Source organism: Solanum verrucosum, unplaced genomic scaffold (assembly GCF_900185275.1).
Source record: "Solanum verrucosum unplaced genomic scaffold, falcon-dt-bn FXZP01000026.1, whole genome shotgun sequence".
NCBI lineage: Eukaryota > Viridiplantae > Streptophyta > Magnoliopsida > Solanales > Solanaceae > Solanum > Solanum verrucosum.
This window is the reverse complement of record NW_026020285.1, coordinates 1173771-1201425: the sequence shown is the minus strand read 5'-3', so window position 1 is coordinate 1201425 and position 27655 is coordinate 1173771. Positions and strand designations below refer to the sequence as shown.

The window sequence follows — 27655 nt, the reverse complement described above, 5'->3', positions numbered from 1 at the left end:
ATCCACACACTATCTTTCTTTCATTGTGCTTTTTTTATTTGAAAAACATATATTTTGTTCTAGTTGAAAGTCTTATATCTCCACCTGTCTCCAAATATATAGGTTGCCCGATTGTTCGATTGTGTACCATGTTAATTAATAGCTTAAGAACACGAAATTTATTTTAAAGATATAAAATTATCATCATATACCATAAGAAAACTAGGCATAAAATTAATCTAACTGACAAACAATCATTTCCATCAAAATGTATTTATTATTATAAATATTAAATGAATCTAAATTAATAGCACAAAAAAAAGATGAAGACAATACTTTATATGAAGAGAATACAAATGTCACGATCCGAGTCTACACCCTGGATGTGGCCGGTACTCAAGACAATTGTTGGTCCCCAAGCGAACCCTCATCCTGGCTGACTACAAGCGGAAGACTAACTCAAGCATGCAAAAGCTTAAACTGAAAAAAAATTCAATAAACTCAACTTTTCAAAACTTTAACTCAAATGAATAACTTAGAATAAAAATAATATATTCAACTCGCCATAAAATATGCACTTGAGTCTTTAAAACATTTAATAAAATAAATGAATAATACATACTTCTCAACTATACTGACTATCTATGAAGCCTCTAACTGATAACAATGGAGGTCGGGACAAGACCCACAACATCCTGACTGAACTGAAAAGTAAATGAAATCCTCTGGAAGCAAGGAGGCTCACTATAGCTAACTCGACCTCTCGAATGTATCAACGAAGCTCCTATTGATGATCCTAAATACATGTGTCTGCATCATGAGAAGATGCAAGCCAAATGGCTCAATACGTGGAATGTATGAGCATGTAAGAGGAATTCTAAAGCATAACATAAGCTTGAAACTTGATAAAAAGGAAACATACTTACCTCTTTTCAATCTTGCTCAACTCAAGGAATACTTAAGGATACTCAAAACTATTCAAACTTACTCAACTCAGAAATACTCAAGGATAAGATACTCAACTTCAAAGATATGATACTCGACTTGAAATACTCAACTCTGGATACTCAACTCATAAATACTTAACTGAACTCATTTCATTATAAAGCAGTTTAAAACAAGTGCAATATAAAGAAAAAGGAAAACTATTTAAAACATGATGTTAACTCATAATCATAATATCATAAAAGACATACCATGCTCCCTCTCAAAGTCTACTTGTGCAATGCATGAATGAAGTCCATATCCCCATTCATACTAAGCAGAACCCCTTGAGGAACCATGCCAATACTATTGTGGGAGTTTCTCTAACCGACAACCATCACATAAGAGCTATTGTGATGGTACAACGATCTTCCGCACGCTGCCAACGCATCTTATACCCGGCCAAAGGTATAGACTTGAACTACTAAGTGGATCCACTAGTATATGCGAAAAGGATTCATCTAAAAAGTATGACCCTTTTCTACCCATGATGGCTACATGGTTTAAAGGGGCTGATAGTTGTATGAACTCTTCCCTATCGTTGCTCAATACTACTCCCAAAAATATTACATTATATTAGCTCTTTATGTTTAAAAACATACTTCTTCGTGATTTGAGATTAGTGCTCAAAAACTTAGCTCAGAGGTTATCTTGGAAATTAAAGTTTCCCCCTCTTGCTTCATTTAGAAAGCAATTACTCTTTTCTGAAAACTTGCCCGAAGGCTCTTTGGAAATCTCAGTTTTCGTTCTTATTTAAATGTGAAAATATTTTAAAATCTCTTTGGGAATACTTAGTCACATATACTTTTTGAAGAAAAGAACTTCAACATTACCCTTTTACTGAACTCAAAACTTAAGTCTTAAAACAAAGTTAAAACGTTTGTAAAAACATCTTAAAATATGGGTGCATGCCGAATTATGGAGACGAACGACTCAATGCAAGGTTTTCAATAACCATAGATAGAACTCAAATACGGAACTCAAAAATTCAATGATACTACTCATTTCAAGAATGCTCAACTCAGAGTTCATGCAGAATTATGAGCATGAACTACTCAACTCAAAGACTCAAAAATACTTCTCATCTCAAGACTGTTCGACTTATAATATTCATGCAGAATTATGAGCATGAAATATTCAACTCAAGGACTCAAAGATACTTCTCAAAAGGGATAAGGAACTCAACACTTAAAGGCTTAGAACTTGAAGATACCACTTTTCTGAAAGATGCTCAACTTACGAAGTTCATGCGAAATTATGGAATGAAACAACTCGACTCGATGGTCTACATAACAATATGGAACTCATGTATATGACTCTTCTTATTCTCTGACTTACTTCCTCAAAACTTAACTCAAATCGATTATGGATCTCCAAGGATTCACAATTGAACTCAAAACTTTCTTGAACTTACTCTTAACTCTCTCTTGAATGTAAATTATGAATTCAAGAGTTATGGTTCATGCTATGAAAGATCTCATGATGACAAAATAGACTCATGAATACATTCTCCTCACTCTAATGCTCACTTCTCGAGTCTTGAAACAAGTTATTAGAATTTGTAGAAGACTCCACAAAATGACAAAGGTACTTTCTTAGAATTTCGAAAGAATTCAAAACTTGACTCTCAACTCTACCTTGAATGTGATTTATGAATTCAAGGTTGTGATTTCTGATAGGAAAGATCTCATGATGTTTAGGATTGATTTTAGATAGCTAAACATGAGAAAAGATAAAAAATTCACTGCTTGGAAGCTAGTCCGCGACGCGGAGACGCATTAAAAAATTGGTCGCAAAATAACTTTTGAGGCAGAGAGGTCAGTGACCTCTCCGCGACGCGAGACAACTTTATGAAATGGGGAGCAGGTCCGTGACGCGGAGCCAAGTGCCAGATTTTCCCGATTTTTCTCTTCTTCGTTTTCTAACCCCAAATCGCCTAAATTCGATTTTTTTGCTCAACTTTTCTTTAGATTCAGATAACCATCACGTGTACACAAGAATCTAACTCAAAACTACTCTATAAATCAAAAAATAATCTCAAGAACTCCTAAATCTCAGCCCAATTCAAGAATGAAATCAAATTCAAGAACACATATCAATAACATCAGTTTTCAACTTTCTAGAACGAACTTAACGCTGAAATTTACATGATTGGCGTGTGGGTGAACAAACCCAACACTATGGAAGCTTACATACCTGAAAGAACCATCTTCTTGCAGCACTTGAAGGAAAATCTTGAAGATGAACCCTAGCCTTAGCGTTTCTTGATTTTCTTGAGCGTAGAATCTTTGGAGTGAATGAGAGGGTTTAGATTTAAGAAAACTGATTTTCTACACGTTTAGGGCAATTTAGATGACCTCCTAAGGTTTTTAGGATTAAAATACCCTTAAAGAATAATTAAAACAGCTGGGAGTCGAAATAATTTTTCACCATGCAGTGAGATCCGTGTTGGCTCCATCGCGTCGGGAGCTGCTGCCAGATTTGTGCGACGTTAGTAAATCCATCATAACTTTTTACTAAGAGCTCGGAATTGAGAAAACTCGGTGGCGTTGGAAAGAGGACCGAAGGGCTTTAATTTTTTTATTTGTAGCTCACCTAACTCATCTTGTACTAGGAGTTATGGTCGTTTGAAGTTGACCCAAAACTTAAGAAAAACTAGGAATGACTTGAATGCTCTCTTTCCTTCTTGGAACTCAAGGTGCTACATCTAGTTACCTTAATACTGAAAAAAAATTCCTTGCAAAAATCTCACTCACTACGAAGAACGGTTCGAGTCTTAGCTCAAAAATTTTCTGGGGTGTTACAACAAAAAAGAATAAAGTAAATATTTTTACTAAGGAAATTGAGGGGTTATTCACTAAAAGATATAAGATTGATGATTCTAATCTCATAATCTTTGAGCTCACCCTCAATTTTCTTTTCCAAAATGACTTATTTTCATAAGTACAAGAAGAAAATATTTATTTACTTGGTGATCGGTATTCTTATTGGGACTCAATTAGACTCGGATAACAAAAATTCTCAAATTGAGGGCAAACCTCTTTCTAACCAAGGTAACTCATGCCCAAGACTTGAACTTGACACTTCTGGTTAAGGATAAAGGAATAGTTACTTCTTCTCAACCACAATCTTTGTTGGTAGAACACAACAAATAAATCCAACATATTACCAAATATTCAAGAGAAAGTAAATGAAGTCATTATTAGTATCAACAAAAGTTATGGTGGGATGTATATGATTCATTCATCCTTAACCAGAGGTCTCAAGTTTGAGTCTTGGATATGAAGAAAATCTTGTTAGATAGTGTCCCTTGAAATTCATATTAACCGGGGATTTAATATGATATATTGAAATCGAGTGAAAATAATATTAATTACAATTTACAATTTATTTCAAGTTCTATTATTGTAACTCTTGTATCTAAAAGAATGATAATTTCTATGATAATAAGTTGTCACGTTTAATATTTCATTGAGATGTGTTGTTTTGTACCTTTCAATGTGTGTTTAAAAGAAATTTTAAAAGAAAATATGAATATGGCATCATAATATATAGAATTCACATCTTTCTAGTGATTTCTATTGAAATTTAAGCCTCCTGATTTTGATTCAAAACCATACTATTTAATAATTTAAAAACACAAGATTTTCATTTGAATCTAGAAAATCATCATCATACACCACAATGAAAACCGGGAAAACAATAATAATCTAATTAACAAACAATAATCTCCTTAAAAAATCGTTATAAACATTAAGTGAATCTAAATTAATAGCATAAAATAAAGAAATAAAATAAAGATAACGACAATACATCATACGTAGAAAACACAAAACAAATAAAATGTAAAAGCTTACATTAAGGAGTTTGTGGAGTTATTTCCTAAAAGATAGAGAATTGATGAGCCTAATCTCATAATCTTTGAGGTCGCCCTCAAATTCTTTTTTACAAATGTCTAATTTTTGTAAATACAAGAAGAAAGATCTTTTTTACTTGGTTTCGGATATTCTTATTGGGACTCAATTAGATTCAGCTAATGAAAAGTTTCAAATTGAGGGTAAACATCTTTCTAATAAAGGTAACTCATGCCCAAGACTCGAACTTGACACTTCTAGTTAAGGATGAAGGAATATTAACTTCCACTTCACCACAGTATTATTGGTAGAACTCAACAACTTATTCCAACATATTGCAAAATATGCAAGAGAGAGTGAATTAAGTTATTATTAGTACCAACAATAGTTGTGGCAGGATTTATATGATCCATCCATCCTTAACCAGAGGTCTCGAGTTTGAGCCTTGAATATGAATAAATATTGTTAGAGAGTGTTCCTCGAAATTCGAATTAGTCAGAGATTCAAAATGATATATTGAAAACCAAGTGAACACAATAATATTGGAACTCTTTTATCAAGAAGAATGATAATTTTTATATTAATGAGATATTACATTTAATATTCCGTTGAGATGTGTAATTTTTTAACTTTCAATATGTGTTTATAAGAAAATATAATGTCATCAGAATAAATAGAATTTACTTCTTAGTAATGAATTTGTGTTACTATTTATTCCTCCATTTTGATTCAATACCATGCCATTTATAGGTTAAGAACACAAGATTTTATTTGGAGCTATAAAAATCATCCTATACTTCAAGGAAACTAGTAATATAATTCATCCAAATTTCATACAATCATTTCCTTCAAAAAAAATTATCATTATTAACAATAAATGAATCTAAATGAATTGGACATAAAAAAAAAAAAAAAACATACAGAAGGATACTTTATATGTAGAGAACACAAAACGGTTAATAAGTAAAAGTTTTCATTAAGGAGATTGAGGGGTTATTCACTAAAAGATGGAGGATTCATGAGCCTAATATCAAAAACTTTGAGATCACCCTCAAATTCTTTTTACAAAATATCTAAGTTTTATAAGTATAAGAAGAAAGAGTATTTTAATTTACTTGTTGTCTGGTATTCTTATTGAGACTCAATTAGCTCTGGCTAATGGAAAGCCCCAAGACTTGAATCTGACACTTATGGTTAAGGATAAAGGAATACTAAGTTATACTACACCACAATCCTTGTGGGTAGAACACAACAAATAAATCCAACATATAGCCAAATATTCAAGAGAAAATAAATTAAGTTATTATTGGTACCAATAATAGTTGTGGTGAGATGTATATGACCCATCAATCCTTAACCAGAGGACTCAGGTTTGAGCCTTAGATATGAAGAAAATTTTGTGCTCAAAATATGAATTAATAAGGATACATTATGATATATTGAAAATAAGTGAAAATAATATTAATTTCAATTTGAAATTTGTTATAAATATCATTGAAACTCTTTTATCTAGAAGAATCGTCATTTCTATAATAATGAGTTGTCACGTTTAATATTTTATTGACATGTTTTATCTATTACCTTTCAATGTGTTTAAAATAAATTTTTAAAGCACATATAAATATGACATCAAAATAAATAGAATTTACTTCTTATTAGTGAATTTCTATTAATATTTACTCCTCCTGATTTTGATTCAATTACATCCATTTAATTACTTAAGAACACATGATTTTTATTTGGAGTTATGAAAATCATCATCTAATACCATAAGAAAAACTAATCACAAAATTAATATATTTGACAAATAATCATTTTCTTCAATCTAAATTAATAACACATTAAAAAATAAAGATAAAAATGATATTTTATATATAGAGAACACGAAAAGGATAAAAACTTAATGTTTTCGTTAAGAAAATTGAGGGGTCATTCACTAAAAGATAGAGGAATGATGAGCCTATTTAATCTCACCCTCAGATTCTTTTTGCAAAAATGTCTAATATTCATAAGTAAAGACGAAAAGTATCTTTTGCTTGGTGTCTGATATTCTTATTGAGACCCAATTAGGTTCGGATAATGGAAAGTTCCAAATTGAGGGGTAAGCTTCTTTCTAACAAAGGTAACTTATGCCCAAGACTCGAACCTAACACTTCTAGTTAAGGATGAAGGAACACTACCTTCTACTACACTACAATCCTTGTTGGTTGAATACAATAAAAATATCAAACATATTGTCAAATATTAAATATAAAGTAAATTAAGTAATTATTAGTACCAACAATAGTTGTGGTGGAATGTATATGAACCATCCATCCTGAATAAGTGGTCTCGGGTTTGAGCCTTAGATATGAAGGAAATATTGTTAGAGAGTGTCCCTCAGAATTCGAGTTAGTCGGAGATTCAATATGATATATTGAAAATCGAGTGAACAAAATATTAATTACAATTTACACTTATTATGAATTACATTAGAACTCTTTTATCAAGAAGAATGATAATTTCTATAATAATGAGTTATCACATTTAATATTCCATTGAGATATGGTATTTTTGAACTTTCAATATGTGTTTAAAAGAAAATACAAATATGACATCAAAATAAATAGAATTTACTTCTTAGTAGTAATTTTTTGTTACTATTTTCTCCTCCTTATTTTGATTCGATATCATGACATTTAATAGGTTAAAAACACAAGAATTTATTTGGAGCTCTAAAAAAATCTCATCATATACCGCAAGAAAAACTAATAAAAAGATTAATCTAAATTACATACAATCATTTCCTTCCAAAAAAATTATCATTATCAACAATAAATGAATCTAAATTGTTAGGACATAAAAAAGGAAATAGCATACAAGAAGATACTTTATATGTAGAGAACATAGAACATATAAAAGTAAATATTTCCTTTAAGGAGATTGAGGGGTTATTTAGTGAAAGATGGAGGATTGATGAGCCTAATCTTATAATCTTTGAGATCACCCTCAAAAAAAAATTGCAAAATATCTAATTTTCACAAGTATAAATATAAAATATCTTAATTTACTTGATATCCGGTATTTTTGTTGGGAATCAATTAAATTCGGATAATGGAAAGTCACAAATTGATGGTAAATCTCTTTCCAACAAAGGTAATTCATGCCCAAGACTCGAGCCTGACACTTCTGGTTAAGGATGAATGAATACTAACTTATACTCCACCATAAACCTTGTTGGCAGAACATAACAATAAATCCAACATATAGCCAAATATTCAAGAGAAATTAAATTAAGTTATTATTAGTACCAACAATAGTTGTGGTGAGATGTAGATGATCCATCCATCCTTAATCAGAGGTCTCAGATTTGAGCCTTGGGTATGAAGAAAATTTTGTGAAAGAGTGTCCCTTGAAATCCGAATTAATCAGAGATTAGATATGATATATTGAAAATCGAGTTGACACAATATTAATTACATCTTACAATATATTCTAAATTTTATCGATAATCTTTTATCTATAATAATGATAATTTCTATAATAATAGTGAGATATCACATTTAATATTCCATTGAGATGTTTCTTTTCAGCTTTCAATATGTGTTTGAAATAAAATATTAATGACATCAAAATAAATAAAATTTACTTCTTAGTAGTGAATTTCTATTAATATTTACTCCTCCTGATTTTGATTCAACACAATGACATTTAATAGGTTAAGAACGCAAGATTTTTATTTGGAACTACAAAAACCATCATCATCATATATCGCAAGAATAAATAATTTTAATAGATAAAAGATGATACTTTATATGTAGAGAACGCAAAATAGATTAAAAAAAAAAGTAAATGTTTTCATCAAGAAGATTAAGGGGCTATTCACTAAAAGATGGAGGATTAGTGAGCTTAATTAATTACGATTTAAAATCTATTCTAAATTTTGTTGGATCTCTTTTTATTTTATTTTTTATCTAGAAAAATGATCATTTCAATGAGTTTTCATATTTAATATTCCATTAAAATGTGTTGTTTTACACCTTTCAATATATTTTGAAATAAATTTTAAAAGAAAATATAAATATGGCATCACAATATATAGAATTTACTTCTTACTAGTAAATTTATTATTTGAGACTTTTGAATTTAAACTCTGTTTTAAAGCTTAAATTTTCTTGAGTTAGTCTTTCTCTAAGTAGTCAGCTAGGCCAAGTGTTCGCTTGCAGATTAGCAATGGTTCTCGAGTGTCAGCCACGTAATACAAGGTGTAGGCTCGATGCGTGAAAATGTTGTTGTGAATTGTGCATTGTTATGGAATGGTCATAGCCTCATTATTTGTGTGAACATATCTATTTTCGTTGGTTCAGAGACACAATTGTGACTAGTATTATGTAAATTAAGGAAGAATAAAAAATTAAAGAGGATGTATCATTTCGAGGGATGTATCGTGCACTAGAATGAATATATATTGATTAGAGGGTCGTGTCGTGTGCCATGAAGGATATAGTAATTCAAGGATCGTGTCACACGCCGTGACGGATGCATGAATTGTTAATCCCCTCTCCCCACATGGGTCCCAGACTGAGAGTAGTTGGTGTGTATCTCTAGGTCAGACATGCATCACTATACTTAGTGTTGTATTTCATTGCATTGCATATCTATATCATTTGTGAACTTGTGAGTGCCTTTCTATGGAACTTGATCATGTGTATTGTTTATCTATAATAGTTGAAGTATTGTTATTGAGCTACCTGCTATTTAAATTGTGAACTGTTAGGTTGAGCTGATTTTATGCAGGTTGTAGTTGTGGAGGCTCGGTTGGAGTGGTAGGAGTACTCATATTCTATATTACCTTATTTATGTTTAGGAGTTTAATTACTTAGTACCGTGTGGTTCGATACTTACTCATTGCTTCTACATTTATGTAGGTTACGAGCTAGATCTTCGTGATATTCTCTACTCTCTTTTTGTCTGAGGCTTTCTATGGAGATTTTTGAGGTAGTTATTTGTCATCTCAGTGGGCCTTCTTACTTCTATTTATGATATTGTTCTACTTTAGAGATAACATCATTTGAGACTTGTGTTTTCTTTCAAATTTATTGTAATACATTAGAGGTTTTTGCACATGACAACTAAGTTTTGGGGATTTAGTTAATTTGATTTGTTATCCGCATTTAATTTGTTGTTAAACTTTCATTTTTTATTTTACTTCTGCATTTTATCGTGATGTTTTAATTTTAGACTGACTTGTCTTGATAGGATAAGATGAGTGCCATCACATCTATTTTTGGATCGTGACACCAAGTGTGAAAGTGGAGCATGTTAAGTACTAGGGATGGAGGTGTTTGGGGTAGGGTATTATGTAAAAATATTTTTTTTATAATTATTTTGACACATCTGGGTGCGTGTCACCCCTTACGTATTTTAAAGTGGATTATTTCATATAAGAGTATCAAAGATGTACTTTGAACAATGGTATGTAGGGGTGTCATGGTTTGGAAAAAAAATCGATCTAACTGATAATAAATCAATTTTTATTTGATTTGGTTTTAGATTTTTAAAAATATCGATAGTATTTGGTTTGAATATGATTTTGTTAGAAAAAAATTTGAAGAAATAACCGTACTGAACCAACAAATTATATAAATATATTTTATTATTATACATACATAATATATTATTTTATAAAAAAAATTAAAGATCTTATATATGTTATCATCAAAATTTATTTATAATTTACTTATGAAAGAAAAATGCTCAAGGTGAGAACATTTATCTTATTGGTTTCATGTATATGAATGTCTATGACGATTCTTTGTGGGACTGAAAATGTCTTTGTCTCTTCCTTCTAGGCCAAAATAGTGAATTTTGAAACTTTATTCATATTAAATTCAGTGATCGAAAGTTCTGTAATGTCAGTCATTCAAACTATTTTTTCATTTTTAATGGACTATTGTCACTTTTTCACGTTTTGAATGAGTTTTTTTTATGTGTGTATGGTTAATAATCGAATCGAAACCGATAAATGCACATTATATTTGATTTGATTTGATTTGATTTTGATAATTTTAAAACCGATTAAATTGGTTTGATTTTGATTTTGATTTTGATTTTTAACCAATAACCGACCCAAATTCGACATGTATGTGAACACCCTTAAATTGGTATGAGAGTAATAGGACCCCTCAAAATTAAAGTATCTTCTTAAAACTAATTTGAATTTATTAATTAAAAAGTAATTGATATTAAGAAGGGCCAAATATATAATATTCTACTATATTATAAAAGAGAGTTTAAGCCCAAGTATAATATATAATATTCAAGATTGGGACTTTTTCCAATCTTGAATATTATATATTATACTTGTGGGACTTTTAAAATTCAATTTTATACCCAAGTATTTTTTATAATATATAATAGAGTTAGGCCCAAGTATAATATATAATATTCAAGATTGGGATTTTTCTCAATCTTGAGTATTATATAATCTTGAATATTATATATTATATATCTCACAAATGGAAAAGTCCCAATCAAGGAAGCAACATATATCATTTACAAATGACTTAAAAAGCTTTAAAATATTTAAAAGCTATATAATAAAATAGGTTGACTCTCATAATTCTATCAAGACTCACATATATTGGGACAGAAAAAATAACACATATCATTTTAATATTACCAAAAAAGTATTATAAATAATAATAATTAATAACTTAAAATATCTTAAAGACATTTTAAAAGGGTTAATTTTGTAATTTTATCCATATCACATAAATTAGGACAAAGTGACCCGTAATGTACGTTATTTCAAAGTTACATAAAAATATTATAAATCACAATAATTAATAACTTCAAACATTTTTTTTAAAAAATATGAAAATTTGGATGACTCTCCAAATTTCATTTGTGTCACATAAATTGAGACAACAAAAATAACATATATTGGGTCCATTTTAATTTATTTGTCTTATTTTTTTTATATTTAAAAATTGCGTAAAAATACTATAAATCATGATAATTTACAACATAAAATATGTTTTGAAAAAAATACAAAAAATTCCACTGATTCTTGAAGTTAATCTATCGTAAAAATACTATAAATCATGATAATTGACAACATAAAATATTTCAAAAATGTTGCATGTGGGTAGTCTTATTATGTCTTAAATAGCGTCAAAGAAAGTACAGGTTTGTGATAAAAAAAACTTATTTCTTTATCCACGCAAACAATCTCTTCAAAAACTCAGTTATTAGCCCCATAATATACCATTTATATTATTGGGCCCGTGCATAGCACGATATATATATATATATATCTCACAAATGGAAAAGTCTCAATCAAGGAAGCAACATATATCATTTACAAATGACTTAAAAAGCATTAAAAATTACAATAATTATCAATTTAAAATATTTAAAAGCTATATAATAACATAGGTTGACTCTCAGAATTCTATCAGGCTCACATATATTGGGACAAAAAAAATAACACATATCATTTTAATATTACCAAAAAAGTATTATAAATAATAATAATTAATAACTTAAAATATCTTAAAGACATTTTAAAAGGGTTAATTTTGTAATTTTATCCATATCACATAAATTAGGACAAAGTGACCAGTAATGTACATTATTTCAAAGTTACATAAAAATATTATAAATCACAATAATTAATAACTTCAAACATTTTTTTAAAAAATATGAAAATTTGGATGACTCTCCAAATTTCATTTTTGTCACATAAATTGAGACAACAAAAATAACATATATTGGGTCTATTTTAATTTATTTGTCTTATTTTTTTTATATTTAAAAATTGCATAAAAATACTATAAATCATGATAATTGACAACATAAAATATGTTTTGAAAAAAAAATACAAAAAATTCCACTGATTCTTGAAGTTAATCTATCGTAAAAATACTATAAATCATGATAATTGACAACATAAAATATTTCAAAAATGTTGTATGTGGGTAGTCTTATATTATGCCTTAAATAGCGTCAAAGAAAGTACATGTTTGTGATAAAAAAACTTATTCATTTATCCACGTAAACAATCGCTTCAAAAACTCGGTTATTAGCCCCATAATATACCATTTATATTATTGGGTCCGTGCATAGCACGGGCAACATTATCTAGTTATAAAAGAAAGCTCAGAATGATATAATATAATAATAAGAAGAAGACAAGAAGTATAGAGAAGGGAGAACTTTTCTTATTCAAGTGTGTCATCCAAATGGTGAGTGATATCTCTATTTATAGTGTTGAGATATCACTCCCAAAAGTTATCTAATCAGTAGATACATAGTTATCTTAGAAGTTCTTATCACATCGGAATCACCTATACATGAATCCAATTTGTTTGGATAAATGTAATGGATAATCCACATATATAATACAATGGATTTATAACATTCCCCCTTGGATGTCCATAGATAATGTGGCTCTTTAAAACCTTACTAGGAAAAACCCTAGTGAAGGAAAAATTGTACACACATCTCATAATACTCTTTGAATGTTACCTCATTAAAAACCTTACTAAGAAAACCCAACTTGGGACAAAACCATAGTTAAGGAAGAGAGTACAACGCGTATTTCACTCCCCCTGATGAAAGCTTCACTTGATATCTCGGAGACGACACATTCCAATCTTGTATCTCAACTTCTCAAACGTTGATGTTGGCAATGCCTTAGTAAATAAATCAACAAGATTATCACTTGAACGAATTTGTTGAACTTCTATCTCATCATTTTGTTGAAGATCATGTGTGAAAAAAACTTTGGTGAAATATGCTTTGTCCGGTCTCCTTTGATGTATCCTCCTTTCAATTGAGTTATACATGCAGCATTATCTTCGTACATTGTGGTTGATATATTCTTTTTCAAAGAAAAGCCACACATTTCCTGAATATGGTGGGTCATTGATCTCAACCAGACGCACTCTCGACTTGCTTCATGGATGGCTGTTATTTCTGCATGATTCGAAGAAGTGGATACCAACGTTTGCTTCATTGATCGCCAAGATATTGCTATGTCTCCACACGTAAACAAATAGCCTATTTGAGATCGAGCTTTATGCGGATCAGATAAATATCCGGCATTGCGTAACCAATTAGTTCTGACTTGGATTCATCGGAATAGAATAAACCCATGTCCATGGTCCCCCAAAGATATCTAAGTATGTGTTTAACACCATTCCAATGTCTTTTTGTTGGGGAGGAACTGAATCTTACCAGTGAACTCACTGCAAAACAAATATATGGTCGAGTATTGTTAGCAAGGTACATTAGTTCCCCGACTGCACTAAGATATGGAGTTTCATCACCAAGAAGCTCTTCGTCCTTCTCTTGAGGTCGAAATGGATCTGCTTTGATGTCAAACGATCTTACCACCATTGGGGTACTTAATGGATGTGATTTATCCATGTAAAAATGCTTTAATATCTTTTCTGTGTATGTTGATTGATGGATAAGTATTCCATTTGGCAAATTCTCAATCTGTGGGCCAAGACAAAATTTTGTCTTGCCGAGATCTTTCATTTCAAATTCTCTTTTCAGACACTCCACGGCTTCTAACATCTCTTTACGAGTCCCAATGATGTTCAAATCATCAACATACACAGCTATTATAACAAATTCAGACTCCGACCATTTAATGAAAATGCAGGGACAAATCGGGTCATTTTTGTACCCTTTCTTTGGCAAATATTCACTCAGACGATTGTACCACATCCTCTCTGACTGTTTCAATCCATATAAAAATTTCTGAAGCTTTATTAAACAAGTCTCTCTTGAATCTTTGTATGCTTCAGGAATTTTCATAAAATTGTCATGGTCCAATAAGCCATATAGATAGGCTGTGACAACGTCCATTAGGCACATTTCAAGCTTTTCATGAACTGCCAGATTTATGAGATATATGAAGGTGATTGAATCTACCACAGGAGAATATATCTCCATGTAATCAATGCCAGGTCTTTGAGAAAAATCTTGAGCAACAAGTCGGGCTTTATTTATTACAACTTCACCTTTGTCAAATCTTTTTCGCACAAAAAACCCATTTGTACTCCACTGGCTTGATACCTTCAGGTGTTCAGATTATTGGTCTGAAAACTTCACGTTTTTCTAGTGAAGCCAATTCTGCTTGAATTGCGTCCTTCCATTTTGGCCAATCATTTCTCTATCTACATTCGTTAACAGATTTTGGCTCAAAATCTTTATCTTGTTGCATTATTTCAATAGCAACATTATAAGCACATATGTTGTCAATCATAACATTATTTCGGTTCCACCTCTTTCTCATTGAGATATAATTCATTGAAATTTCATTATTTTCAGAAGTTTGAACCTCCTCGGAGGTTTCATCATGTGTTATGACTCGGGTCTCATCTTGAGAAATTTCTTTCAACCTATGATCATCTTGATCATTTATTCCTTTTCTCTTTCAAGTATTTTTATCCTTGGAACCAATTGGTCTACCACGCTTTAAATGTGGTATAGACTCATTTGCCTTAACAATTTATCCCGTCAGGAAATCAACTCGAACTGAAGCATTAGCAGCTGGAATATGCGATTTAGTAATTCTTGGAAGATTAGTAAAAGCATCTGGCAGTTGATTCGCAATATTCTGTAAATAAATTATTTTTTGAACTTCTTGCTCACATTGATTTGTTTGAGGATCCAGATGAGATAGTGATGATACATTCCAATCTATCTCTTTTCCCAGCTGCTTATGTTCTCCCCCTAATGTTGGGCATATTGATTCATCAAAATGACAATAAGCAAATCTTGCCTTAAATAAATCTCCAGTCATAGGCTCCAAATATTTTATGATTGAATGAGATTCATACCCAATATATATCCCCAATCTTCTTTGGGCCCCCATCTTTGTGCGTTGTGGTGGAGCAATTGGAACATATACCACACATCAAAAAATTCTAAGATGGAAAATGTTTGGCTCTTAAAGCCAATTGTAATGGGGAGAATTCATAATAATTGGTCGGCCTTATGTGCACAAGTGCTGCTGCATGCAGAATAACATGCCCCCACATAGACACGGACAACTTTGTTCTCATTAGCAATGGCCTAACTATCAATTGCAGACGTTTAATCAATGATTCTGCTAGGCCGTTTTTAGTATGAACATGCACAACTGGATGTTCAACTATTATACCAGTAGACATACAATAATCATTAAATGGCTGAGATGTAAACTTACCAGCATTATCTAGACGGATTGTCTTTATTGTATAGTCTGAAAATTATGCTTTTAATCTTATTATTTGTGCCAACAATCTCGCAAAAGCCATGTTGCGAGTTGATAATAAGCACACATGTGACCATTTTGTAGAGGCATCTATCAAGACCATATAATATTTAAAGGGTCCACATGCAGGTTGAATTGGTCCACATATATCACCATGTATACGTTCCAGAAACGCAGGGGATTCAATTCCAACCTTAACTATTGATGGTTTAATGATCAACTTTCCTTGCGAACAGGTAACACAAGATAATTCCTTTGACTGAAGGATATTTGGTCTCTTTAAGGTGTGCCCATGTGAATTCTCAATTATTTTGTGCATCATATTAAATTCGGGATGGCCCAACCGATCATGCTAAATGATAAAATCATTAAAATTAGCAAACCTTTTGTTTACTACGGCATGTGATTCAACTGTACTTATACTTGTATAGTACAACCCAAAAGAAAGTGCAAGTAATTTTTCATGCACAGTTTTCTTCTTTACATTAATTGTAGTAATGTAAAGGTACTCAATATTTCCTTCATTAGCCGTCTCAACATGATAGCCATTTTGGCGAATAATTTTGAAACTTAATAAGTTTCTTTGAGACTTACTACAATATAATGCATTATCAATAGTCAATATTATCCCTCCATGTAGTAATATGGTCGCTCTTCCAGAGCCCTCAATTAATTTTGTACTACTTGATATTGTGTTGACATATGCCATTTTCATGACCAAATTAGAAAAAAAGTATGTCTTTTCTTTTAATATAGTATGCGTTGTAGCACTATCAAGAAGGCATACATCTTCATTACTCATCTTGAATCCAATCGACAACTGTGGATTTCTATTAATTTTCATTAAAATAAAAATACATCAAAAGAAGTACGAAACAAAACTAATAACGAAAATTTAAATACTTCAACATAAAGAAGAACATGATAATTAAAAACACATAAGTAAAATAGCAACAAACTACATTCCCCAGCCAAAATATCAAACTTTAGTTTCGATCTCCAAAGAAGTCATCAACTTCCATATGAGTAATATCACCAAGGCCATCAAAATCATCATCCTTTAAAGCCAAATTTGCTTCAACATCCTTATCATATTTCTGAGATGTTCTCGGCTTATCATTATCTTTAAGAGTCAAATGTGACTTAGCCCGAGCATTGGAAGATGAGGCACCACCTTTATTTCCTTTTCTTCTAAAGGAATTTTGGTAGAGCCTAGCAAAATGCTCAGTGTGTGACATTCATTCTTCCAATGGCTTTTCATGCCACGACGATGTCAATTACTTTTTGGGGGGGTTATTTTGAGAACTCATGTTGTTCTCCCTTTAATTATGACCACCACCTCGACGATTGATGTATCGCCTCTTATCTTTGCCACGTCCTCGCGCATTATTATAGCCTCGATGATCATCTCTTTTTACTTCAGATTGATCATGTGTTTCTACCACATTTGCTTTCGGTAACGGAGAAGCTCCCGTGGGACGAGCTTCATGATTTTTCATTAAAAGGGCATTATGTTGCTCAGACACCAGAAGGCATGAGACCAGTTCAGAGTATTTCTGAAAACCCTTTTCACGATATTGTTGCTGTAATATCACATTTGAGGCATGGAAAATAGTAAGTGTATTTTCCAACCCTCATCTTTTATAGTCCCCCCACATAATTTCAATTGGGAGGTTATTCTGTATACAACAGAGTTGTATTCAAATACGATCTTAAAATCTTGAAACCGTAAGTGCATCCACTCATAGCGAGCTCTTGGCAATACTGTTGCCTTTAGGTGGTCATACCTCCCCTTCAAATCAGTCCACAATTCAAGTGGATCTTTTACCGTCAGATATTCAATCTTTAGGCCCTCATCAAGATGATGACGAAGGAAAATCATAGCCTTCGCCTTATCTTGATTTGATGCTTCATTTCCCTGAGTAATGGTGGCATCAAGACCTTTAGCAGCTAAATGAATCTCAACATCGAGTACCCATGAAAGGTAATTTTTTCCAGAGATATCTAGTGCCACAAACTCAAGTTTGGATAAATTCGACATGATGAGATTATGAGAGAATAGGTGAATTAAATAAGAACATTTATATAATACCTTTGCAAGTAGTAACTTCGTGCTGATAACGTATTATAAAAGAAAGCTATATAATATAATAATAAGAAGAAGACAAGAAGTGTAGAGAAGGGAGAACTTTTCTTATTCAAGTGTGTCATCCAAATGGTGAGTGATATCTCTATTTATAGTGTTGAGATATCACTCCCAAAAGTTATCTAATTAGTAGATACATAGTTATCTTAGAAGTTCTTATCACATTGGAAGCACCTATACATGAATCCAATTTGTTTGGATAAATCTAATGGATAATTCACATATATAATACAATGGATTTATAACAAATTACATTTATTTACACCAGTAATAAATATTTTAAGAAATAGTTATGAAAAAAATTAAAATAAAAAAAATAAACATAATTTTATAAACCACAAGGAAACTCAGAATGATGAAATGAATCTTTAGTCTAACTATACAATTTTTTTAAAGGATAAAGAAGAATACAAATTTAAATGTGCCATACTTAACATTTTATGATATTATCCCTCAACTTTTAATAATATAAAATTTTAAGATAAGGAGAATACAAATTTCATTGGGTCATACTTCACTTTTTTTTTTGGAAAATCGACAAGTATACCTCAAATTATCGTAAATGAAATGCAGATACTTTTCGTCATACTTTTGGGACATTGATGTCCTTGCCATCCAAAAACTAGAGCATATATACCCTTTATACTAACAGACATACACGTGTCATAATTTTATCTGTCTATCCGACATTTAATAAATATCAGATCAACAGATAAGATTGCGCCACGTGTTCCTATTTAGTCTTCCATTAGAGTGAAGAGCATATATGCTCTAGTTTTTGAACGACAGGGACACCAATATCCCAAAAATATGATGGAGGATATCTGAATATCATTTACGATAGTTCAAAAATATATTTTTCATTTTTCCCTTTTTTTTTTTTTTTAAATAAACCAAAAAAAAAAAAAAACCACCACGTCACACGTCCACAACCTGAAACTTTGAAAGGTTCAACTGACTAACAGTTGCAATTACGCCGACGATAAAGGCGAAGTATTAAACTTCGAAAACGGCGACGTTTACTCTATTATTAAGTGCGTGCATATACACGCGCTAATCAGAATAGAATATTTTTTATCTTCACGCGCTTCTTAAGGAAAATATCTCGTAGCGCAAACAAAGGAAAGAACGATGAAGAAGAAGTTCCAATTAAGTCTTTCTTCTTCAACTCCATTCAACTAAAGAGATAAATCCAACAAAATATCACTTGAAAAAAAATACGAAGTAAGAGTTTATCGCCGGCGAGTATTTTCTCCGGTCTGGCGAGATTGAGTAGGAGTTGAAGAATGGGTGGAGGATGGAGAGGATCTGGATCGGCAGCTAGTACAAGTAGAACGCCGATACTTAATCGTATTTCATCTTCTCGAAGTATTCGTCTTGGTCAAGTGCAGCCTCAAGCACCAGGTCATCGAACTGTTTTTCTGAATGATCGTGATGCTAATGCCCTTGCTAAATTCAAGGTAATTTTGTTTCTAAGCTTTCTTACTTATTGTTGAAATGACAGAGGATGAATTTCTGTTAGTGGATAATCAGTAGTACTGAATGGATAAAGACGCTACTTAGTGTCTGTGAGAGTGTATGTGAGAGAGTGTGTTTATCTAGGTGGAGCTAGGATTCGAATTTTATAGGTTCTGTACTATGACCAAATCCGTAGCTCCTATAAGTTACTGAGTTTACAATTGAAAATCTATATATACTTAATGCATTTTAAAGCAAATATAGGTTCTAAGCAAAAACTGGTGTTTGTGTTTATATATTGTCTTTTATGGGTTCAAATGAAGCAAATGGATGGTGAGGATTCGTATAGATTAACTCCAGCTAACTTGAGATTGAGACATAGTAGCTGTTATTCTTGTATGTTCTTATGATTGAAGGGAAAAACATTGAGTGTCTGATTAAAATACTGTACATTTTATCTGATTGTTGTATCTGTTATTTCCACAGAGTGGATTTGGTTATTTTAAGATTTTAAGTTGGTGGGTATGGGGTATTACTGAATGGGTAGTATTAATGTTTATATTTATAAATGTGGTCTTTATGACTTCAAATGGAGCAAAATGGATAATGATGAACTAACTTGAGATTGAAGTCTAGTAGCTTTTGTGTTTGTATGTTCATATAATTCAAGGGAAAAATGTTAGTGTCTGATTAAGATATTGCACATTCATCTGATTGTTGTATGAGCAATTCTCTATTTTAGTTTAGTTTATTTATCTCTACGGTAAAGATGCTCGGTATGGGGATGAAGTTGTTGAAGTGGTGAATGTGGGTTTAGGGATTTGACGACATTGATTGAGGACTTGGAACTATTCAGTTTATCTAAGATGCTTAGAGTAAAGTACTCCCTCTGTTTCAATTTGTTTGTCTTACTTTCTTTTTTAGTCCGTTGCAAAAAGAATCCCGCTTTCTCTTTTTGGCAACTCTTTAGTTCTAACTTTCCACATGACATATTTAAGACACAAGCTTAAAGGGTATTTTGGTACATTCTACAAATTGTTAGTTTAAGATTGCAAAATTCAAAAGGCTTCTTTACTCTCTTAAACTATGTGCCAAGTCAAAACCAAACAATTAAAACGGAGGGAGTAATCATTTAGAAGGAGAAGTGAAGGTTTGTTCCAATTTCTTCCTGGCCTTAAGTACAAAAATTCGGGTTACTTTAAATGAACCACCCAATAATGTAGAAATATATTTATGTTGTCAATGTTTATAAGTTAAACCCTTTTTATTTGGATCTAGTTTAAATAAACTGACAGTCTAAAGGTTGTTTATGCTATCAGTGTAGTTTTAAGGGTTAGTAGCTATACATTTACCTGATTGAAATGAAGTAAAATAATCATTGCTTTCCTTGCAAGAGTATCTGTTACTTCTGTGTTCGCTGAAGCTTTTTAATTATTTTAAATGTGCTTTGGGTGTGTGCTTATTTCTACACTCGAAGAATACGAAAAAGAAGAAGTATATTCCTGATTTTCATCTAATTTGCTTAAACCTCTATTCCTTTGGAGCTGATACAGCTGATTCTGGGCACCTAGTTTCCAAACTTTTCTTAAACTTTTGGTTATATAAGCTAGTTGTTTGGTCAACTGATTAAGGGAGAAGGAAAAAACAAAAAAGAGAAACAAGGAAATTCAGCTGCTTTTTCTGGCAATCTACTTGGATGGTTTAGTAAAGTGTAATAAAATATAAACATGCCTTTCGCTGACACAATAAAAACATGCCTCATGCTGACAAGGTGCAGGTTAAGTGATGTATTAAGGAAAATGTCAAATGGTAGCTTATAGTCCCCTGTGTATAAATTGTGTTCCTCGCCAAGTTTGTTATACATATATTTTAGCTTTGATCTTGATTAGTTGCAATAATTTTATTTTCAGGGAAATTCTGTTTCAACGACAAAGTATGATGTCCTAACGTTCCTGCCAAAGGGGTTATTTGAACAGGTAAATTGGCTTTGCTCTTTTCCCGTGTCCTTTTAAGCTTATTACTTTTGCTGAATTAAGTTTTACGTATTTACTCCGACTTAAATTATTCTTCCATTTGAAAACTACGCAGTGTTGGTATATAATTTAGAGGACACATACACAAGCCCTCTAATTTCCTAATTTCCTACAATCCTGTTGTGCCAAGAGCAGATCTTGCAGACAACTTTGAAGAGTGTGACATAACTAAGTTTCCCAGCCTATTAATGGGGAATGAAGAGGGAGAAGTTCCTTAAGTAACTAGTGAGCCTTTTTTTAATGTGTTTTTTCAATATGCTATGGTTGTTAAGAATTGTTAGACCTGCTGTAACTAAGGTCTATAAACGCAGGAAGAAGGGTGAAAATAAGGCCTAAATATTACTATTACTGCTTTATTTAGTTATTACTATGTATATGTATTTTATTACTGCTGTATTTAGTTATTACTACGTATATGTAGTTTTAGCAGTTACTTAGTAGTTACATAGAAGTCAAGATAGTTATTAAGGAAGACAAACAGTTTATTCTGGAGGATATTATTGGTTCTGCAGTTAAACTGGAGGGTAAGGTACCTCGAAATACCTTGGTTGTTGGGTGAATTATCATTCATAGATCTTGTTTGTCTATTTGTAAATTTGTTCTATTTGTTGGCACTGTTATTAAAAGCGAAAAGCGCAAAAAAGCTCTAAGGTCCGTGGGGGCTTTAAGCACAAAGCGCAAATAAAGCGTGGGCTTTAATGAAAAACGGCGCATAGGGAGAAAAACATAAAATGTGTTTGTTTAGTCCAAGACTAATAATTATAACCATGAATGACAAATATATGACCAAAGAAATTGAATTTTTTTTTGATAAAGTTAAATATCAATTGTTTAGTGTCACTTCTTCATAAGAGACTCATTGACAAGGAAAAGTTTGTCTTAGAACTTTGATGACGACACTGAAGTGCACATAAAGCGAGGCGAAGCGCTCAACACGTTATAAGCCTCGCTTTAGGGCTTAAGCGCGCCTTTGGTAACACTGTTAGTTGGTGGAAATATATATATTAGTGTAGGGTATTGTTATCTTCTTGTGTTCTTGGAAGTGTACAACATAAGGTTGGAGATTTTTTGGGTTCCTAACAAATTTAGTATCAGAGCCTTTATGGTTTCAACTAGAATAGAAGGGAGGATTGAAGGGTTAGAGAAGACAATGACCGAAGTACGAGAGGAGATTGTTTCAGTATGTGATTACCTGGGGCAGCTACGAGACTGGATGCACAACAAAGATGAATGTGACGTTGAAATTCTTCAACATATGAAAGGAAAATCAACAGTTCAGACAGATCTAATTATGGCTACAGATGTGATGGCAGAGAACAACAACAATCACAAAGGTGATGGATTTCGCGAAGAAGTTCGACCACAATTTCGTGATTCATGCGTCCTAGAAGGCTGGAACTGTCCTTATTTTCTGGTGATAATCCATATGGGTGGCTTAATAGAGCGGAACATTATTTTCATTTTAATGGCATTGACGACAATGATAAATTGGAGGCAACTGCTGTTTGCCTTGAAGGTAGAGCCCTAAATTGGTTCCAATGGTGGGAGTCAAGAACTCCGATTGTCACATGGGATGTGTTTCGAGTAGCCATACTCCAACGATTTACTCCATCACAGTCAGGAAACTTATATGAGGCTTTGATAGGGTTGCAACAAATTGGAAGTGTGGCCCAATACAGAGAAGATTTTGAATTACTTTCAACACCTTTGAAAGATGCCGATGATGATGGGAATTTTTATAAATGGCCTGAGAGAGGAGATCAAAGCAGAATTGCATCTTAGCAAGCTAGGAACTCTAACCCAGACTATGGACCAAAGCGCCAACATATTGAAGGGAAGAATTGGGCTCTCAGCCAAGCCCACTTACCAAAACATGTGTATGTCGCTTTCTAGGGGCTCAGTGCATTTTCCAGTGATTGACAATAGCCGTACAGGAAGTGTTACCGGTCCCAAGTACGTGGAGTAATAACACGTTTTCATTCTGCCCGTACAGCAGTTACAACAATACCATGACATTTTCAAGAACAAAAGCGAGGAGAAAATGTGCAACCAAGACCTGAAATTTCTACAAGGCGAGGAGGAGCATACAAGAGGCAATCTGATGCAGAGTATTAGGATAAATTAAGGAAAGGACCTTGTTTTTCGCTGCGATGAAAAATATGGCCCTAATCATCGGTGCAATTTAAAACAATTAAATCTGCTTATTGTAGCAACAGAGGACGACGAAGATGGAGGCATTGAAGAGTCTTTGGAGGAGATAATCAACACAGAGATGGACCAATTAAATGATCAAGGACAACCAGAGCCACAAAAGTTAATGGAGTTGCCTTTGTACTCTATAGCAGGATTTACCACAAAGAAGTCCCTGAAGGTATGGGGAACAATATAGGGGGAAGAAAGTTATTGTGTTGATTGATAGCGGTGCATCAACAAATTTTATATTTGGCGCAGTAGCTGAAGCATTAAGGTTAAAGCAAACTGAAACTAAGCCGTTTGTGGTGGAAGTGGGGTATGGCTAACAAGTAAAGAGTAGGGGAAGATGCAAAGAAGTGGAATTGTGGATTGATAAATTGCGGATAACACAGGATTATCTACTTTTAATTTGAGCAGTGCTGATGTGGTGTTAGGATTAGAGTGGCTGGAAATCTTGGGTGATATTCAAGCTAATTTTAGAACCTTGACAATGAAATTTGAAGTAGAAGGGCAAACACAAGTTGTTCGAGGAGACCCCTCGCTGTCAAAATCAGTAGCTTCACTAAAAACTTTGATTAAGGCCTTGCAGGGAGATGGAGTAGGATATTATGTTGATATGAATATATTAATTAACTGCAAGGGAAGAACAAGAGAATCTGGATTTGCAGCAACTACCGGAAGAATTTGGAGCTTTATTTGAGGAACTCAAAGGGCTGCCACCCAATAGGAGTCATGACCATGCTATACGACTTAAAAAGGAATCTGATCCACCTAATATTCGTCCATATCGTTATCCACATTACCAAAAAAATGAGATTGAGCGAATAGTACGGGAAATGTTAGTAGCTGGTATCATCCAACCAAGTACTAGTCCTTTCTCTAGTCCAGTGTTGCTAGTTCGCAAAAAAGATGGTAGTTGGCGATTGTGTGGATTATCGGGCCCTTAATAAGATAATGGTTCCTGATAAATTCCAATTCCAACAATCGATGAGTTACTAGATGAGCTTGGGGGTGCCACTATATTTTCGAAATTGGATCTACGATCAGGGTTCCATCAAATCCGTGTTTGCAAGGAGGATGTAGCAAAAACAGCTTTCCGTACACATGAAGGCCACTATGAATTTTTGGTCATGCCATTTGGGTTGTCTAATGCACCATCTACTTTTCAAGCCTTGATGAATGAAATATTTTGGCCTTACTTACGTAAGTTTGTATTGGTCTTTTTCGATGATATATTAGTTTATAGTACAAATTTTCCTTCTCACATGGATCATTTGCGGGAGGTGCTACAAATTCTAAAATTTCATAACTTGGTTGTCAATCGAAAGAAATGACATTTTGGACAACAACAATTTGAGTATTTGGGCCATATTATTTCAGCAAGTGGAGTCGCGGCGGATCCTGCCAAAATAACAAGTATGGTTAATTGGCCAAGTCTAAAAGATGTTAAAGGCTTGCGGGGATTTTTGGGACTCACCGGTTACTATAGAAAGTTTTGTTCGTCACTATGGGAAAATAGCGAGGCCACTCACACAATTGCTCAAGAAAGATGCTTTTCGCTAGAATAAAGAAGTTCAATTAGCTTTTGATTCACTTAAGGAAGCTATGGTCACTTTGCCAATTTTGGCACTACGCCACTACCATATTTTAACAAGGTGTTTGTGGTTGAGACAGATGCCTCAGGGTTAGGGATTGGAGCTGTCCTAATGCAAGAGGGACATCCTATCGCTTTTCTTAGCCAAGGATTTTCAATTCGGGCTCAATCTAAATCAGTATATGAGAGGGAGTTAATGGCTATAGTTGTCCAAAAGTGGCGTCATTATTTGATGGGTCAACATTTCATTATACGAACAGATCAACGAAGTCTCCAGTTTCTCATGGACCAGCATGTTATGGCAGAAGAGCAACAAAAATGGATCACCAAGTTGATGGGATTTGATTTGAGATTCAATATCGTCCTAGTTGTGAAAATAAGGCAGCTGATGCCTTGTCCCGCCAATTTCATTTCATGGCTTTTTCTGTTTTAAGCAGCAGTACCTTAGATGATCTTTCCACTGAAGTTCAACAAGACAATCAACTCCGTCAGTTGACGCACGATTTGCTCCAGGATCTAACTTCACGACCGAATTATGCTCTTAAAAATGGCTGCCTATATTTCAAAAGTCGGTTTGTGATTCCTCGGTCGTCATTACACATTCCTATGCTCCTTAGGGAATTTCACTCCTCACCTACGGGTGGTCACTCGGGGTTTTTTCGTACATACAAGAGCATTTCACAAGTCTTGTACTGGAATGGGATCAAAAGGGATGTACAAAACTTTGTGGCTAGTTGTGAAGTTTGCTAGCAGAATAAGTATGAAGCCATTAGTCCCGCTGGCTTGCTGCAGCCATTATCTATTCCTACTCAGGTTTGGGATGATATTGCTATGGATTTCATCAGCGGGTTGCCAAAAGCAATGGGACATGATTCTATACTTGTTGTGGTGGAACGTTTCACTAAATATAGTTATTTTCTTCTCTTATCTCATCCATATACAACAAAGAGTGTAGCTGAATTGTTTGTTCGTGAGATTGTACGCTTGCATGGGTTCCCCAAATCTATTGTTTCTGACCGAGATCGGGTTTTTGTCAGCCAATTTTGGCAAGAATTATACAAGTTGTCCGGTACTAGTCTCAAATTGAGCTTAGGATATCACCCTCAAACAGATGGTCAAACTGAGGTTGTTAACCGCTCCTTGGAGACTTATTTGCACTGGTTTGCAGGAACACATCCAAAACAATGGCCAAGATGGATTTCTTGGGCTGAATTTTGGTTCAATACCACTTACCATGGTTCCACCAAGATGACTCCTTTTAAAGTTTTAGATGGACAAGATCCTCCCTCCTTGTTGCGGTTCACTGAAGAAATTTCTGCTGTTGAAGAGGTCAACCAGCAGCTTGCTGCTTGCAACATTATTCTAGATGAACTCAAAGCTAATTTGACCCATGCTCAAGCTCAAATGAAAATGTATGCTGATGCTAAGCGTTGTGAAGTTTTGTTCCAACCTGGTGATTTGGTTTATCTTTGATTGCAACCTTTCAAGCTTCGTTCACTTGCTAAAAAGGTTAATGAGAATTAACTCCTCGTTACTATGGGCCATATACTGTCTTGAGCAAAATTGGTGAAGTCGCTTATCGCCTTGATTTACCCTCTCATTCGCGGGTGCATCCCGTATTCCATGTTTCTTGGCTAAAGTGTGCTGTGAAGGATTCGATTCCAGTTCAACAACTCCCTCCTTTTGTTGTCTGAAGATCTTGAAATGCTAGTACAACCTGAAAGTGTGATAGATTGTCGGACACTTCTGAATGGCTTCCACGAGGTTCTGATTAAGTGGAAGGACTTGCCTGACTTTGAGAACACTTGGGAACCCTATGAAGTTATTGATGCTCAATTTCCTCATTTTCACCTTGAAGACAAGGTGAAACTCGTTGGGGCGGGTATTGTTAGACCTGCTGTAACTAAGGTCTATAAACGCAGGAAGAAGGGCGAAAATAAGGCCTAAATATTACTATTACTGCTTTATTTAGTTATTACTATGTATATGTATTTTATTACTGCTTTATTTAGTTATTACTATGTATATGTAGTTTTAGCAGTTACATAGAAGTTAAGATAGTTATTAAGGAAGACAGACAGTTTATTCTGGAGGATATTATTGGTTCTGCAGTTAAACTGGAGGGTAAGGTACCTCGAAATACCTTGGTTGTTGGGTGGA

At 33.2% G+C, this 27655-nt stretch overlaps 2 protein-coding genes across 3 annotated transcripts in view; one reads left to right on the top strand and one right to left on the bottom strand.

Moving 5' to 3' along the window:
* Positions 1–17393: 17393 nt before the first annotated feature.
* Positions 17394–18112, bottom strand: LOC125834278 (uncharacterized). Its single transcript, XM_049513442.1, has 2 exons — positions 17780–18112; positions 17394–17654 (listed from the first exon to the last, which is right to left on the bottom strand). The coding sequence occupies exons 1-2, from the start codon at positions 18110–18112 to the stop codon at positions 17394–17396; spliced, it is 594 nt and encodes a 197-aa protein (XP_049369399.1).
* A 1256-nt stretch (positions 18113–19368) lies between these two features.
* LOC125834246 (phospholipid-transporting ATPase 3-like) overlaps positions 19369–27655 on the top strand; it is a 33341-nt gene continuing 25054 nt past the window's right edge. For both annotated transcript variants that reach the window (XM_049513413.1, XM_049513414.1), the window contains exons 1-2: positions 19369–19677; positions 21586–21651. In XM_049513413.1, coding sequence (XP_049369370.1) covers positions 19504–19677; positions 21586–21651 — 240 coding nt within the window. In that variant the 5' untranslated portion in view covers positions 19369–19503. The remainder of the gene's footprint in view (positions 19678–21585; positions 21652–27655) is intronic.

What these genes read in the sequence shown, in the direction of transcription:
- LOC125834278 (XM_049513442.1), bottom strand. Translation starts at nt 18,112, where the DNA reads ATGTCGAATTTATCCAAACTTGAGTTTGTGGCACTAGATATCTCTGGA. An exon ending in GGTTTCAAGATTTTAAGATC is followed by an intron (nt 17,655 to 17,779) that starts GTATTTGAATAC and finishes GTGATATTACAG; the next exon opens with CAACAATATCGTGAAAAGGG.